Source organism: Falco naumanni, chromosome 5 (assembly GCF_017639655.2).
Source record: "Falco naumanni isolate bFalNau1 chromosome 5, bFalNau1.pat, whole genome shotgun sequence".
In the NCBI taxonomy this organism is placed as follows: Eukaryota; Metazoa; Chordata; class Aves; order Falconiformes; family Falconidae; genus Falco; species Falco naumanni.
In genome coordinates this window covers 23,470,449-23,487,963 of record NC_054058.1, presented here as the reverse complement: position 1 = coordinate 23,487,963, position 17,515 = coordinate 23,470,449, and the positions used below count along the sequence as shown (strand labels likewise).

The 17,515-nt window shown below is 41.5% G+C and overlaps 1 protein-coding gene across 14 annotated transcripts in view; it reads left to right on the top strand.

The window, feature by feature from the left end:
* Positions 1-17,515, top strand: part of CACNA1C (calcium voltage-gated channel subunit alpha1 C) — a 441,725-nt gene that overhangs the window by 344,754 nt on the left and 79,456 nt on the right. For 7 of the 14 annotated variants that reach the window (XM_040594355.1, XM_040594352.1, XM_040594357.1 and 4 more), the window contains 6 exons: positions 427-547; positions 673-742; positions 7,007-7,139; positions 8,879-9,008; positions 12,890-12,949; positions 16,431-16,537. In XM_040594355.1, the coding sequence (XP_040450289.1) occupies positions 427-547; positions 673-742; positions 7,007-7,139; positions 8,879-9,008; positions 12,890-12,949; positions 16,431-16,537 (621 nt within the window). Of the gene's footprint in view, positions 1-426; positions 548-672; positions 743-7,006; positions 7,140-8,878; positions 9,009-12,693; positions 12,754-12,889; positions 12,950-16,430; positions 16,538-17,515 lie in introns of all 14 variants that reach the window. The other 7 variants (XM_040594358.1, XM_040594353.1, XM_040594356.1 and 4 more) reach the window with 2 other exon arrangements.

Genomic DNA, 17,515 nt, shown 5'->3' with positions numbered 1-17,515 from the left:
GTCAGCAGGTTTCCCTGGCCCTGGGAGTGCAGTGAGGGGCAAAACTTTGTAGGCAACCTAGTGAAAGTCCACAAGATATGAGTTGAAATGGCTCATGCCTTTGTCATTGGGTGAGCAAAGAGATCTCTACTGACAGACCTAAACACATACTTCCCCCACATGCACATGCACCTACCCACCCACAAACACAAACACATGCCATTGAGAAAGATATAAAATAACAGGGTGCTATATAAAATTAGAGCAGAGTCTGTGGTTTTGCCTGCAGATGAGGACACGCTGGAGCCACTGGTATGTAAGCTGGACTCTGAATGGACGTGCCAGCCGATTGTTCTCATGGTGTGTGCTGTGCTACATGAAGTTACTGAAAAGGAAACAGCTTTTCATCTTTGTAACTCTTCACTTTTTATCTTGTAAAATTGTTAGGACTGCTAGTCCAGAAAAGAAACAGGAGATAGAAAAAGCAGCTGTGGAGGAGGAGACAAAAGAGGAGAAAATTGAGCTGAAATCGATCACTGCTGATGGAGAATCCTCACCTGCTACCAAGGTAAGGTCTGCTGCCAGCCAGCACTCTCTGTGCAGTGATGGCATGAACAGCCTGGGTGTCTGAGGGAATGAAGAATGTCTGCCTTTTCTGATAAAGGCTTTGTTGCTCCTTCTTTATTTTGTCAGATCAACATGGATGATTATCAACCCAATGAAAATGACGAAAAGAGCCCATATCCCACAACAGAAGTGCCAGGTACTTATCTTCTTCCCCTTATCCCTGATTCGACAAAGAGAAGCTCCAGTTACTAATGTACATAAAGCCAAACTGTGGCAGCAGGTATACTGAACATGTAATGCTTTTGTGATGGAACAGTATTATGTGCTTGTCTGTGTTTGCACAGGTATGGACTTAGTTCTTTGCAGTCCCTGTACCAATTAGTCTGATTTGATTTGATTCACTTTAAAGCTCTGTATTTGGAAATACAGAGCTTTACAGAGAACCAAATCAAATCATATACAAATCTCTGTATATGAAAATACACATATGACCTTGTTTTCAGTCTGTTTTTTCAGTACTCAGTGATCAGAGGAGACTCAGAACAGATAGTCATGAAGGGTAAAGTTCTGAATGCCTTTTTGCACTTTTTTCTAGTCAAAAAAGGTAGTGAAACTTATTAACATAATTATAAAGGCATAAAATCTCAGCCTAGAATTGGAAAAAGAAAGCTAGAGCATTACTTAGGCTAGTTTTCAAGTCAGTTGGACCTAATTAACTTCATCCTCAGATACTTAAAAGATTGGTTTAAGAACTTTGAGCAGTTTTTCCTGAAGAGATACTGAATGGGGAGGGGGGTTGAAGCAGAAGAATTACAAGCTAGTCAGTTCAACTACCATTCTTGGAAAAGTGCTGGAACAAATGATTAAACAAACTATATGACTGCAAGATAAGGAGATGACTAGCAGCCAACATAGATTTGCCAAGAACAAATCACGTCAAACCACTCTTATTTTCTTCTAAAAGGATCTGACTAGACTTGTAGACAGGAGAAAAGAAGTAGATGTCATATTCTTTAGCTTTTCTAAGGCTTCTGACTGTCTCTTATAGCATTCTCATAAGCTGGCTAGAAAACCATGGTCTAAATGATTGGGAAAGTTGGTCAGACCCTGTGTGTGGAAAGCAGTGATGGCCCAAGTCAGGTTCTACAACCCAAGAGCCTGCCCTGAGTTCAGTTCAGTTCATTGCTAGTGACCTGAATGATGGAAGAGGAAATATGTGTATTACATTTGCAGATACATGAAGCTAGGAAGGACAAGAAGCATGCTCGAGGGCAGCATTAGAATTCAAAGGGCTCTTGAGGAACTGGATAAATCGTCTAAATTAAATGGAAAGTCACAGGCTCTGCATATAGGCAGGAATAAATAAAGGATCTGAGGTGACAGCTAGTTAGGTAACAGTCTCTTAGAAGAGAATCTGAATCTTGTGTTCACAAGCTCAACAACATTTTGCTGTCTTTCAAATGGCAAGCAAGTAGTGAGATTTATAAACAGTGAAAACATGACCCTTTAGTCCAGTTATGGGTTTCTTCTAACTGGCCAGTGAAAGCTAACCAGAGCAAAGCAATTGGTTTATTCTGTTCACTATTAATAAGATCTCAGCTGGGATATTATATCTCATTTTGGATGCTCTGCATAGAAGTCAGGCTGAATTGGAAAGAGCGCAGAAGAGCATGGTGAAAGCAACGAAAGCAACGCTAGCAGAAAGCAAGAACTAAGATGGAAAGAACTGCGGTCATTTGAGCTAGGAGAGGCAGGAGAAATGCATAAAAGCCTGTTACAGGTAGGAGGGGAATTATCTTCATTAGGAAGAAGTAACAGATTTAAGATTCACACCAGGGGAGAATTTTCTAATAGTGAGGCTAGAAAAGATTGTGAAGATGGTTGTGGAAGCCCAGCATCACTGAATATTGGCTGTAATAGGTAATAAACTACATTCTCTTCTATTCCATGATTCCTAATAAATAGATGTCTGATAATAGGTTGATGTGATAGGGTGAAAACAGACACAATAGTTAATTTTAAATAGATGGACAAGGGTTTCAGACAAGCAAAAAGGAAAACTGTTGATCGCATTTGATTTTCAGTACAAAAAATCCCCACATTTGCTATACTTACATTCATCCATATTTATAGCCCATTTATCAGGAATAGAGTGTGCAGTACAGTTTTAACATTGCCTGGGGCAGGTCACTCTGGCTTTAATCTTCCCAGTGCCTCTACAGGCCCAGGCACTTACTGGACACACATCCCCAGTTTCTAAAGGGTTTGTGGGAGCCTTTAGTCAGAAGCACAAATTAAAACAGCTTGATAGAGTTCTGTTTTGCAACTGGCTTGAATTTGAAGACCATTATATTTTTTTCCAAGTGACAATACAGTCACCTGTAGATCAAATTTAAGCCTACTGGTAACAGAATTGTGTTTTAGTTCCCTTCTGTGAACAGTTTAGAAAGAGTCCAGCATGTGAGCTGTATGACAAAAACTACATCTACAATTTGTGTCATGGACATTTTACTGCAGCTATGCATAGGATTAGAGTGTGGAAAATTAAGTAAAAACACTTTTAACTCCTGCCTTGGAGTGCTAAGCCGTGGCTTGGAATTCTTGAACTGAACCTAAAATTTGAATGGATGGTCAGGTTTTCTCCCATTTCCTATTAGAAATGCAAAGGGAGAGCATCTTGGTTATTTGCCATTGTATGATGCCATTTCTAAACCAGCCTGTTCCCTGAATTGTTTATTAATTCTTTGTGAAGTTGATCTTTAACGGCTCACAAAATCACCTGACCACTTTCAGGGTTCATGGAAGTGAACCATATGACTCAAACACAGTGAAGTTTTGTAAATCCCTTGTTAGATCAGCTTTACCATAGTCATCTATTCCATTCTGCTGTATAAAGCTCAGGAACACCAAGGTCCTCTCAGAGCTGATGTGGCATGTCACGTCGCCTTGTATAGTCAGTATTGGGGAACAAGGCTCCAAAGCTTTCCCTGGCATTAGCAAGCAAGAATTTCCCAGTCCCCACATGCACCCCTGTCCAGTTCCCTTGAGGCCATCTGACCAGTCTGGAATCCTGCTGATTGCTGACTGGTCCAGCTGTAGTACAGGAGATGCTGTGCAGACATATAGAGGCCATCTCAGAACACACCTTTTCTTGCCCACTTGCATGTGGATCCATTTCAGTTGTGCTTTGAGTGAAGCATCCTATTGCTTCTTAGATGCAGTCAGCTGGTTCTACCTATTTTCTGTTTATGATTTACTTTGTTAGTGCCTGTGACCTTTCCATGGGTGTGTACCATTCCATCCTCTGAAAACATCCTTCATCTTAACCCAGTGTTCAGAAACAATTGGAGGTTGTCATTTGTTTTCCCTTTATTCTTTCAAGCTACCTTTCCCAGTCTCCTATTTTGTTTCCACTGCCTCGACCAGTTTTCTCAATAACCTCTTCCAACGCTGTTCACTATACAGTGTTGCTCTTAGCCCCCAGAATACTCTGTGTACTTGCAGCTCATCAGATCACCTATCCACTTTGTTGGAAGGAGAGACTAGTTCTTCCAGAGATTTGTGTACACTAGAAGCATTATTAGGATGATATGTTTATTATAAGAAGACAGGGAGCTAGTCTTGCAGTCTAGTACAGAAACAGACAAAGAATTCAGAATGTCAGATGAAGGTAAAAGCTTGGAATGATTCATGGGAGCTTGAATCAAAGCAATGTTCTTACACAAGAGTTCTGGTCTTTGTACAGTAAAAAAAAAAACCCAACATACTCATCATTGAATTTTTCACTGATGTTGCACTGTAGCCTGTGTGTGCTTACGGCTTCACAGCTAAAGGACATCACCAATCTAATCAAGCATAACTCAAGGTGACAGTCCCAGATTTGAATTTCCTTGAACTTTAGGAAACTTCAAACCTAGATCTAAACTTGGCAACTCTGAGTCATGTTTCTTTTTGATTTCGTGGCAAGCTTGACTAGAAAGGTCACTTTTAAAACACAAATATACCTTAGGTATAGAAAACAGTCAAAGAACAAGTGTTGGATTGCTGCCTATGTGCTGCCCAGCCCATCTGTGACCACCATGTTGACCTTTGCTTCTACAAATGCTGGCAACTGTCCAATATACTGGTTCTATATGTAAGTAGATAGCTTAGGTAGTGACCTTTGCTGAGGCTGTTATCATTTTATACTTTGCATATCTGGGCCTCAGTGTTTGCTTTCTTCTATGCCCTGGACCCTACTTTAAATGAAAAATATTTAGAACATTATTCCTTATTTATGTCTGCGGAACTGAACATGCTTTCCAGTCTGAAGGTATGTGGGTGCCAGAATCATCAATATATTTCTTGCTATATGGCAGACACAAGAAAAAGAGGTGAGAAACAATTGGCTTTCACAGGGCTGATCCTTCTGCTAAGAGTCCATTTTCCTGAAGCATTGTTCCATACCCATTTAAAAGTGTTTTTTTTAAGCATTCCTCTGAATAAAAGAAAGAGAATGATCTAATAATTAAGGCACAGAACAGGGCCTCAGAATACTAGTCTTTTTAAGTCACAGTCTCAAATATCCCATGTGATCATGAGTATTGGTGTTTCGGACTGTTAAAGAAGAAAAAGTATTTGCTTACCTCGCTCATTGTCAGCACACTCTGAAACCTCTAGATAAAAGGTGCAAGTGCAAAGTATTGTAATATTATACAAATATTGCCATTACCATTAACACCAATTTTACAAGTACTATGCACAAAAGTACTTCCGAAAGAACGTTTCTTTAATAAAGCCTGTAGAAGAAGTATTATAAAATATATTGCAACATGAAATTGAGCTGTTAAAAAATAGACTGGCTTTAAAAGTACAAACTTTATGTACCAGCTCAAACATTTATGCAAAAATCTATCAAGTGGACTCTTGCTACTGGAAGTGTAAAGAGAGGATCCTATTTGCTTGTAATAATGGCATGCATTGGAAAGGCCACTTTTCTCCTGTCTCTGATTAGGATCTGTGCTGATTCATCTATTCTTTCTGATGTGTCCATTACCAGATCAAGTACAGTACCTGACCCTAAAGGAACAGGCTTTTCCTGGAACTTATGCCACTTTATGGACTCAAGATAAACCTTTTAACTAGAGTTTCTTCCTTTGCATGGGCTGAAAGATGAATCTGTTGCATCTAACCTGTCAGGCTCCTTCTTAAAATATTTTTTCCTGTCTTGCTGATTAAGTGAGAGGATTGAGATCTTTAAAATAGCAAAATCCTATCATGTAATGTACAAAACAGCATCTGACTTCAGCAGGTAGAAGAAATCCTAAAAGGTGGAAGTTTCTTTTTCACATACCACTTATCCTCCATCTGCATTTTTTACCTTGAGGAGGGCGCTCACAGATCTGCACAGTGCCTGGAGATCTGCTCCATAGGCATCAGGTTCAAGAGCTCAGCCTTGTTGCCACCTTTTCAATCTTTCCCCCACTGAATTATGAAAAGGATAATTTTAAGAATTTCTGATTGGTATAAGTCAAAGTGCCCGTGCTCCATGTTTGCTTCAGGATATACAGGCACTCATCCAGACACAATCCCAGATGTGGCAGTGGCTCCATGGAGAGCCTTACAAAGAGGACAAAACCAGATCTTGATAAACTGGAGGAACAGTCTGCAGAAAATAAGATGCAATTCAATTAGAATGAGGTCAAAGTGCCACTCTTGGGAAAACTCAGCAGCACAAATGCAAAGGGGGGAGTGACAGACTAGGCAGCTGTTCTGTGGTAAATAATCTATGCTTTGTGCAAATCAGAAACTGATGGCAAATTAATGCCAGAGTGTAATACAAACAAATGCCCATGAAGGACGTTTAAACAGGAAGGTAGTACTTAAAGATGTAAGAAGTAATCCAGCTGTCCTCTGCACCAGGAAAACATCAACTGCAGGTTAATCCTGCAAATAATCTGGAGGAAAGTAGCAAGAATGGTCAGAGACCTAGGGAACACAGCACCTCAGGAAAGACTCTTGGTTTTTTGCTCTAGGAACCAGAAATCCTTGCAGAGGTGTAATAATGATCCTCAATATATAAAAACCCTCTGCAAGAGGAAGGGAATTCTCTATTTTCTGTGTCCATGGAAAATAAGAAAATAGACAATGGATTTAGACCATAGCAAGAAAGATTCAAGTCAGTCATTAGAAGAAGCCTTTTTTCAGAAGGGACAGTGAAGCATATAAGGAGACTGTTGTGATGATATGGTGGGTTTACAAGCACTAATGGTTTTACAGAGAGACTAGATCAATGTCTGCCAGGGTGAGCACTGGGCGGTGGGTGCTGCCTGGGAGAAAGCAAGTGGACAAGGAAATTCAAGCTTTTGTCATCCTATTTCAATGATTCTTAGTTTTTAGCTCTAGTTATGACAGAGAAAAATGCCCCAGCACTCCAGAATAGGTTGTATTTTTCATTAAAAGATTAAAACGCTTCTTGCAGCAGAGGAAGATGAGGAAGAACCCGAGATGCCCGTCGGCCCTCGGCCTCGCCCGATGTCTGAGCTGCACCTCAAGGAAAAGGCTGTGCCTATGCCTGATGCCAGTGCTTTTTTCATCTTCAGTCCTAACAACAGGTATTTAAGAGACTGCTTAGCTGGAACAAGGAGGCGGAAAGCAGGTACCCTTTTCAAGCTGGGCCCTAAAGATTATGTGGTACAGAGCTCCCTTCCAGCACTTTATACCAGCAACCTCTGACCAGTCTCTTCTCCAAACACCCCGGCATGAAATTCTTATGAAAGCACAATTGTAGGGAACTCCCAACAATATTCAGTGGGAGTTCATAGAACCTGCAAGGCTGATTAAAGGCACAAATCATGAAAGCTTCAGAAATAAGGGACTTGGAGGCAAGTCAGTAATTGGAATCCCCCAACATACTCAGGTCCAAATTGCAAGCAAGCCATCATGCAATCAGTCAAGCGTGATGTAGGAGCTTCCTGTTCTAGTGGCTGCTCAAAATCCACTCCCAGTAGGGACTTGATGTGTCTCTGCTCGTTCTCTACACATCAAAAACAAGTATAGAAGGAAGAGAAGGAGAAAGAGGAGAGTCCATAGCTCTGTGGGGAGGCTGAGGGGAGTAATTCTTCTCTCATATTGGGCTTCTGCAATGTATCTTCACATTGCCCCGCTTGCCTTTCCCACACAGATGTGTGAGACCAGTACTGCGAGTGAAGGGCTGAGCTATGACACAGGGGATTATATCTTTCCAGGGGTGCAGAAATGAGATCACTGCCCAGTGTTCTGTGCAGTACCATGTATCCCAACGTTTTCCTTGGGGACTTGGCCCTAAAACATGGCCCCAAAGTAAGGCAGGGCTGTAAAAGCACAGCTGAATTCAGAGCCAGTCTTTCCACAGCAGGGCTTGTGCCACCCCTCCTTGGGTATGTGCAACAGGGAGGGACTGATGGTGATTGGGACTCATGGACTCTAATGCCAGCTTTGCCACCCACCCGCTGTCACTTGTTGAAGAAGTAAATTAACCTCTGCAATCATCTGTAAAATTGCTATAATAGGGGCTTGGAGGCTTAACATCCAAAAGCAGAGCTAAATAGATTAATGAAGTGCCTCTGGAATTATGCATAGGACTGTTACGAGGTTTAACTCCTCGTATCCTGATAACATATTGAATGTGCTGTAAAGTTCTCCAGTAAGCATGCTGCTGTTTAATGGGAGACTGCTGCTTCTTTACCTGCTGGTTTCCCACTAAAAGCACCAAGCACGTTTTATACTGGGCTGAAGTTTAGCAGACAGCCTGCATGGCAGGATGTCCTTTCAGAAGCCCTTTGCACATGCCAGCCTGCCCTATATCGGTTTGGCCAGGTCTGTGCCCTGTTAGCAAGGTAGATCCCCCATAGCTCCTGCTCAGTGACACTCCAGCCCCAGCTCAGAAAGATACTGGCCACCCCAAAGCCCACTTCTGCTGCTTTCCCCCTAAGTGAATGGGGAATGGTTCTGTGAATGAAAGCAAGGGATATAATTTTAGGTTGGCAGGTTTCAGACCACATCTGAATGACAAAAGGCTCTGTCAGGAGGGAGTGACTGTTCTCCATTCAAATGCACCAAGCGTGAGTCCTGCAGGCAGCGGATCACTCCATGTGCATCACTGCATGACCTGTATGACTTGGAGAGCCATGGCTGCCCAGCACCCAGCACAGCTTCCTGGGCCCATCGTCCTCCCTGCTGCTGGGGCAGAGGGAAGGTGCTCTGCAGAACAATCCTCCAGGGCCAGTCCTGCTGGCAAAAGAGGAGGGGGGAATGTTTCCCAGGTCTTGCTGTTCTCTGAGAGATAAAGTTGTGCCTCTCCTCTCTCTTGCAGGTTTCGTGTCCACTGCCATCGAATCGTTAACGATAACATTTTCACCAACCTGATCCTATTTTTCATCTTGCTCAGCAGCATCTCCCTGGCAGCTGAGGACCCCGTCCGACACCTCTCCTTTAGGAACCAAGTATGCTTCCCATCCTCCTTCCCTTGCTGTGTGGTAAACCTGTGGTACAAGCAGATCATGAGTTGAAGCCAGGAAAGGCAGAGAAGACTGCATCAGAGGCTTTGGGAGTGACTCTTTCCTGATCTGTGCTTTTTGTAGGCTGTGTGTGAAATCATTGGGTTTTGCAGGGAACATGAGTCAGTGCAGAATTTGGCCTCTTGTTCATTTCAGAAGTGTGTGTAATGGAAGGAAAGACAGGAGGCTGAAGACAAGTTATTGTTCCCTGGGATTAAGGCATTAGAAATGGGCTGGATAAACATTGATTGGTATGCAGATAATTCTAATTTAGGGGATTTGCAGGTTCCCTTTGGAACATTTGCTCTTCTGCCACATGCTTTCTTTTGAACTAAAAAGCCCAGAGCCTGATTTTCACTTTGTTCACACTGGTGTAAATCAGGAGTGACATTCTTCAGTTTGATGCAATCACTCTGGAGGAAATTGGTGTCATCAAGGTTAGAATCACACTATTTGAATGCAAGCTGCAAACCTATCATTAAATTTGAGATAATCCTCAGAAAGTATGCTGTGTTCCTCTCCTTACCAGCCTGGGGGAAGGAGAAGAAGGCATTCAGCATGAATATACATTCTCACCTTCTTTTCTGACCATTCTTATTAGCCTTTTGAAACATTCAGTGCTCCCTTAACTTTGCCAGTGGTTGTTTCCATTAATCTGGGGTCACTGCAGGAACCAGAAGTGTCAGCTGTCACATGTGAGACTTCTGATTTCTGCTGTCTGCAGTGGCATTTTGGTTCCTTTATGCTGGAAAAGCTTGCTAGGCTTAAAGAGTGGGACAATTTTTTTGTTGTTGTTGTTTAATAAAACCTTAATTTAATGCTCAGTGTTCTATCTCCCTGAAATATCCTGGCCTGAGCATGCATTTAAACACATATGTGCATGCAGAGAAGGTGTTAGTGGAGGTTTATTCCTGATCTTATCTCAGAACTGCTTTGCATTTTGTCCTGAAGGAGGGTGCTAAATAATGCAGTCAAACCTGTGCCACCAATGACCCACTTGTGCACGGCTGAGTGTGCCCACCATGTAGAGATAAATGTATGTCAATATGTATTAGTGCTGCAGCATGATGTCAGCTGGCATATGGGCTCCTGACATGCCACAGAAGCTGCTGCAGAATCTGCAGCAGAGGGGTTTAAATGAGAAAAAAAGTAGTCAAAGCTGGTTATCCTGAAAGAGCTGAAAGTTTGGGGCAAAGTGTTGTCTTGTGTATTTGTAGCTACTGATGTTGCATGAAAATCTGTGTTTAGTTTTTGCAGATGTAGATGTTTAAAATAGATCACACAAGAGGACACTGACAAGATGTTTGAGTTGCAGATGGGATCTGCCTTTACACTTCTGATGGTAGAACAGTAAAATTGTGTCCTGCCCTGTTGCCCACACAGAGGTCTGGAAGAAAAAGAAAGCAAGCAAGCTGAAAGTGAACTAACTGCCTCTACCTTCCCTTTGGGACAACATAATCAGGCATTAACCTGTGCACAAGGACTTCTGCAGACTAGTTGCTGCTGTTGACACAAACTGTCCCAGAGCAGGAAGGCAGGAACAGAGAGCCCAGCAAGAGCTAGCAAAGAGGCTTGGACACTGCTTCTGTTCCAGGGCAGGCTAGTAGCTGCATCTTTCTTGTGTCACACATGGCTCAGGCAGCAAGTTTTTGGAAGTGCCTCCCCAATCTGATCAAACAGCCTTTAAAGCCCAAGCAAGTCCTAAGACCTTGCATGCTCACAATATTCTCCTGTTTGCACCCTGGCAAGGTGCTCATTCATTTTAATATATTCTAGAGTAAATTCATATTTAGATAATAATTAATATGCCTGCTGACAAACAGCCTGCACAGGTGGAGCAGTGATCATTTTCATTAAGCATGATTTCATCTGTAAGGGACATCTTTACTAGCTGCAGCTTTGGGGCTAGTTTCACCAGTATGCTCTAGCTGCTTTGCAGTGCTCTAGTGTTACAAAGCAGCTGCAGGTACAGCTTAATCATCCACTTTAATCAAGTTTATGGCTGCTTTATGTTGGTGAAGTCATGCAGAGCAGCCTGAGAGTACCCATGAATCTGGCCCATTGACTGTAAAATTATTCCATTGATATAATAACCAAATGTCAAGACCTACAAGGCAGCAATGCAAGGGGACATTTCCAGTTATAACATGTCTAAATTAATACAGGATGCAATTGAGATCTGGCCATCCTTAAAATGGCCTATTTTTATTGTCTAAGTTGCAAAAATCTACAAGGCCCAAGACAGCCTTGAAGAAGTGAGAACAAATCGGGGTCAAAAATTGAGCAGTGACCTGAAGAACTTTAAGTTACATGGTAGCAGTGATACGGCCCCCCACGTGACATTCAGTGTCTGCAAACTAGTTCAGATTCAGATTGTGCTTAAATAGTGCAATCTAAAGTAACCCTGTAGTTTGCAGTAGCTACCCCACTGCCCACGGCATACCAAGCTGTACGGATCTAGCCATCTGCAAATCTGGGTTGTGGTGTGGGCACTGAGATACAGTAAACAGCTGTGGGGTGAGAGGGCAGCTTACTGCTGTATGTTTATTGGTGTTTTAGCAGTAAAGGTTTAAATTTCACAAATTATTAGTTTTCTACAGCTTCAATATATTTGCCTTCTGGTTTAGAACTTTGTTATGGTGAAACAAAAGTAATTCAAGGGCACAATACTTTTGATTTTGACCATTTGTAGTGTAGATAAGACTAAAATGTCTTGGAATATTGGAATACATTGGAAACAGAGTTTTATTCTGGTCCCATTAGTCAATGAGAAAGTTCCTATTTGCTTTTGTGGGATGTCATTCGATCAGCAGGAGAAGACATTTCTGTCCTTGATGCTGTTACTTTGAAAATCACTTTACACTTCCAGACTTTCTGTTGCCTTCTGTGACACTCTAGGGCTACTTTTTGTGGTCTGCTATGCATGCCACCAATATCCCCATCACCAGGTCTTAAGTTCATGGGAATGATGAGTGTTTCAGCTTGCCTGTTATCCAGGATGCCAATAGAAAGATGCAAAATCTAAGTTAGGCGCCTTTAGCACACAACCAAATTATGGTTGCAATACAAGACCTGGGATTCTGTTCAATTGGCAGAGCCTTTGTTATTCATTCTAATCCAGGGCAAATCAGGACAGAGAAAAAAAAATAGCCAGAGCATGAATTTGCAGTTTGCTTTTCTTCCTTTGCAAGAGGCACAAGAACAAGCCTGAATGGAAGTTAATAAGAAGGAATCTTATGTTTTCCACTGAGAGACCAGGCATCCTTGTATTCTCACTTTGGAAGTCTGTTTGGGAAAACCCTTGAATCATCTGTTCTTTATCAGATATATAGATATATATTAAAAAAAAAAAAGGAAGAAAGAAAATAATACTGCAACCAAAAAGTTATTTTGCCTCTAGAGCCCTCATGGGATTGTAACTTGGAAAAGCTATCATGTAATGTGCTTCTTGTCCTCTGTGCCAGGACCTTCACTGTGTTCAACAGGACGTTGTTACAAAACCATGTCCTCTATAGTCTTCCTTGTTCCCTTGTTAAAAGGCATATGTATTTGATTTTGAACTTTGATTTCCCATTCAAGTGATCAGTCACTGATCTACCCTCCCCAATCCTATTCCCTTTTGTTTTTACAGATTCTCTTTTATTTTGATATAGTTTTTACTGTCATTTTCACCATTGAAATTGCTCTGAAGGTAAAGTGCCCATCTTCTCTACCATTACTTGTTCACAACCTTACTAGTTTTCTGCCACTATCTGTTGCTAACACACACGCCTGTTTGTTCCTGGGTCACGCTCAGTACCACTAACCCAATTGTGCTTATTTTTCAGATCCTAGGCAATGCAGACTATGTCTTCACTAGTATCTTTACATTAGAAATTATTCTTAAGGTAACCAATCTGAGCAATACACTTGTTTTCTTCTTTCTTCTTTCTTTCTTTTCTTTCTTTCTTTCTCTCTCTTTCCCTCTTTCATTCTCTCCTTCTTTCTTTCTTCCTTTCTCTCACTCTCTTTTTTTTTAACCCCATTATTATCTCTACACAAAGGTTTGTTTATCTTTTGATTTTAACAGTTTTATAGTTGCTTAAAAAGTCTTTTGTGAAATTTTGATTTTCCAACTTGTAATTCAGGCCCTGTATCAAAACAGTGCTTTTTAGGGGAATCACAATGGAAGGATGATCCTGTTGGGAAAAGTAAAATGGGACTAAGAAAAATTCCATCACTCCATAAATTTCTCCCTCTACCCTGGCCAGTCTTTCCAAAACAGGTTTGTTTGCTGTGCAAGGAACCCTGAGCACATAAACCTCTTCTTACACATGCTACAACCCAAACAGAAAGTCTCTGTTCTGCACAAGTCATGAGGCCGGGCCAGAAGGCAGCTGATGACTTCTGTGAGGTTACAGGGTGCACAGTCAAGTAAGAGACAGGGAGCACAGTGCCAAAGCTCACTTTTTAGGTGTGGAGAGGTAACCAAGAGTACGAATCACTGAAACACCAAGGGCTGTAGCTGTGAATGAAAACTGCTGCATCGCCTGTTTGAAACTTGGCTTCCCATTTCCCAGGAACATGCTCTATACCAAGGGAAATGTGCAGGAGAATGGTTTAGCTTGAAAGAAAGTAAAAATAGGCTGCCTTGTTCTTAACTCTAATTTTCCCAAATTGGTAGGCTAATAATTTAAATAACAGTAATTGAGCAAAGTGCTGGCTTTCTAAATGCTAGGTTCACTTGGCAGCTTGTTTTTTTTTCTCAGCAAGCTAGTTCTAAGTGCTGGCAGGCAGTACCTTAGAGTTGCTCAAATCTTGCAGCTCAAGACCCTAATAACAGTATCCATACTAAAGGCTGGCAAGCAGGGTGGCCTCTGCATATTTTTGTAGAGGAATGTGCTTTTTGATATAACTTAAAACTCACCAGAGCTGTCATGTTCTCCAAAGAGATGTACATATTCTTGTGTGCAGTGTGCATCTGTTTACACAATAGATCTGAACATGCACATACCAAATGGCTAACCAAAAAGGCCTGTCACAAAAGGAAAACATCTCAACAGCAACATTTAAAAACAAAACCATGGTTCAAGGCACCTGTCTGAACATACAATTACTAATTCTGCTCCCACTGAAGCAAATGGTAACACTCCTAATGACTTCAGTGGAAGCAGAACTTAACCCAGCCTGTTGGTGCATTGCTCTGTTTTCATCAGGGGAGTGTACCGCATAGTAACTGAGCCTTCCCAATGCCCTCCTGTTAACTTCCGTGGATTTATTTTGACACTCCTGGATATTCTCTGGGTTCAAGTGGGAGAGGAGTGCAAAAACTACAGATGTTTAAGAAATTCTTCGCTTCTTATCCTGTCAGTTCCTGCATCACAAGTTGCTTAGTTTCTCAGTGTGTGTTTCTTTGCTGCCTTGCATTAAGCACAATGTTTTGCACAACAGCAAGGTTAGTTTAAATGGTAAGAAACAGAAGAATAAATAGCCATAGGATGTTCAAGGCTGTAGAGAAACAAGCTTCATCTGCCCTCATGTTGCTGATGACACCTGCAAGCCTCACACTGCCATGGTGGAGCCTGGTGAATGTTACCAAGGTGACCACCAGATTTTTTTTAATTGGCATCCTAAAAGCTTGTTTAATGCCCTAGATGGGAGGCAGACATAGATTATACACTCTTTGAGAGTCTCTTTTGAGATAACAAAATCTCTCAACAGGCTTGAGAGAACTATAGTTTATATAGAACTTAAACTCAACAGACCTTCCCCTCCTGATTTCAATGGTGTCTCCTTTCTTTCAAGATTGCCATACAAAATCTAACCAGTAAAGGGCATCTTTACCACCTTTGTTATGGCAAAAAACCCTCCCTGCTTCCCCAACTGAATGTGTCTATAAGTATAAATTCTAAGCCAAGACCAGAGTTTATACTTCCTCCCCTTCTAAGTTCTGTCTGATGGATTGATAGTCAGTTCCCTGATGTCATGGATGTTTGGTGAAAAAAATAATCTGATATACCATGTGCTCTTCCGCCCTCCTCTGAATAAAGTTGTCACATGTAGGTATGACTGGAAATCACTAGCAGATATGCCATCCTGAGCTATTAGTGGGAGCCACAAAACTCCAGTTTGAAGTTCCAGTTCATACTTCTCAGCTGGGAGGCTGGCTAGAGCTCATCATTGAGGAACAGTCTCATGGTGTCCTTCACATTACTTTAGATATCTAACTTAGATGAGATTCAGAGGACCAGATTTAGAAGCCTGTGTTCCTAACCCAGGTAATGGAGGGAAATAGCAGTTGTGGGGATGGGCTTTCTTCAAAGCAGCTACATTAGATTGCTCGCCAGGTCTAAGGTAGGTGGTACAGATTCCCCCATCACCTCCTCTTCCTTAACCATGCCAGACTCATTTAGTCATATTCTGTAACTGAGCTCAGTTTAAATTTCAAATTCTGAGCTCAGAAGTGTTCAGGTCTGACAATTGTGTTTGAGACCCATTCCTGATTACACTGTCACTTAACCCAATTCTGGAGCTGTGACATCCTCCTCAAAGCTAGCAGGTATTCAGTACCCCTCCATACCCAGATGAGGCAGAAAGTCTCTTGTAAAATATGTAAAGTTTTTCCTTTCCTCTGCTGGGTGATGTTCATAATGGTTACCTCCATGAAGAAACCACTCTGTCTTGAGATAATCCTACCCTGGGCTTTCTAAGGAAAACCAAGGGTAAAATGCAACTGCATTTAGAATAAAAATAGAGGAAGATGGGTAGGGATAGGAAAAGGGATACAGAATTGAGCTGAGCAGAATAGGCAAATTTAAAAGAGAAGGAATTTCTCCTGTTGCTTCGGTTCAGCTCTGAAGAACCAGATCCCTGAGGGAATCTGTTTTTTTATTCACGGGCAGAAAAGAACTCAATTGTCTGCTGCAGCTGGTCTAAGCATTGAAAAACATTACTTATTTCATTTTATATTTTTTATTTCATTTAGCTAAAGAGACTTTTAATAATCAAAGCTACATCCTCACAAGTGTCCTCTGCCATTGAAGAAAAAGGGAAAAGCATACAATTGTAAAGAGTAGTTTCTGTGAACAGTTGTTCTGCTGCTTTGCTGATTCTAAATGTTATGTACTCAGTGCATATTTTCCTCACTGAACCTAGTATTGGCTTTCCCTAGTTAGGTCTTTCATAGCTATCTTACTGTCTTCTTCACTTTCTTTTCTTTCAATGGGGACTCAACTTCTCCTTTGGGGTCTGGGGGTAAATTGTCTGCTATGTTAGAAATACTGCCCCTCCCCAGTTATATACACAATCAGATGCACAACCAGATGGGTTTGGCTTCTGAACAGATGCTAATGGCAAAGTGTGTTTGTGTGTTCATGTGCCTTCCTGCAGATGACTGCGTATGGGGCTTTCCTCCATAAGGGCTCTTTCTGCAGAAACTATTTCAACATCTTAGACCTGCTGGTGGTCAGCGTTTCTCTCATCTCCTTTGGGATCCAGTGAGTGAGCTGTTTTTCAACTGGCTTTTTACTTTGGGATCATAGGGCTGGGTTGGGAGGTGATACCTCAGGCTCATTGTCTTATCTGTGCAAGATTTTTCTCATGAGCCTGGAGGTATTTTTCTCAAATGATTCAAGACCATTAAAATTCACCCTCTAGAAGGGAGGTAATAATTGGTAAGTGCTATACTAGTGACCTGGAGGGGGGACCTTCCAGAAAAAACAAATGAGAACAAGAAACTTGGTCCATTGGGAATGATGACATTTAGCTTTTTTCCATGATCTCTGATTCACTGTATCAGTTCAAGACACTTGAGTGACTTCCTGTTCCCTCCTAGAGCTGTCATAAACTCTTTGGAAAATGGGGTGATAATGTTTTGCTACTTCCTAAGATATTGTGGGTCTAGGTCAATGGAAGACCGTCAAGCCCTTGAAGACCTGTGTGAGAATCCATAGAGTATTGGTGACAGTGACGGCTGATCCTGCTTTTGTCGTGCCACTTTGTGTTGGCTGATCTGTTAATTTGCTTAATAAGCTTATAGATTTACTTGATTATATGGAACTGTATGTGTAGAATAGGGAGTTTTCTAAGCAGTATCACATCTCATAAGAAATCAGCTCCCAATCTTTACCATTACAGATTAGCAGCTCCTGTACATTATGTTCCAGAGCTAAGCAAGCAGCAGGATTTGTCAGGTCCATTGGGCTTTCAGTCAGTCTTAAGAATGGCACAGTGCTCACTTTGACATACTGTTTCTTTCTTACAGACCTACCTAGACTCAATACATTAGCAAAAAGCCTGTTCCCAAAATCAGTAGGAGGGCCTGATGTCATACAGCATGGAGAAGATTCTCAGTCATAGTTTTAGTCTTGGAAGATGCAGAGAGCTCTGTTGTAGCAGATAGTTTGTTCAGTACTTAAAATTAAGTACATAAGTCATCCTAATCAATTCAGTGGGAGTTTCTTCATCCTTAAATT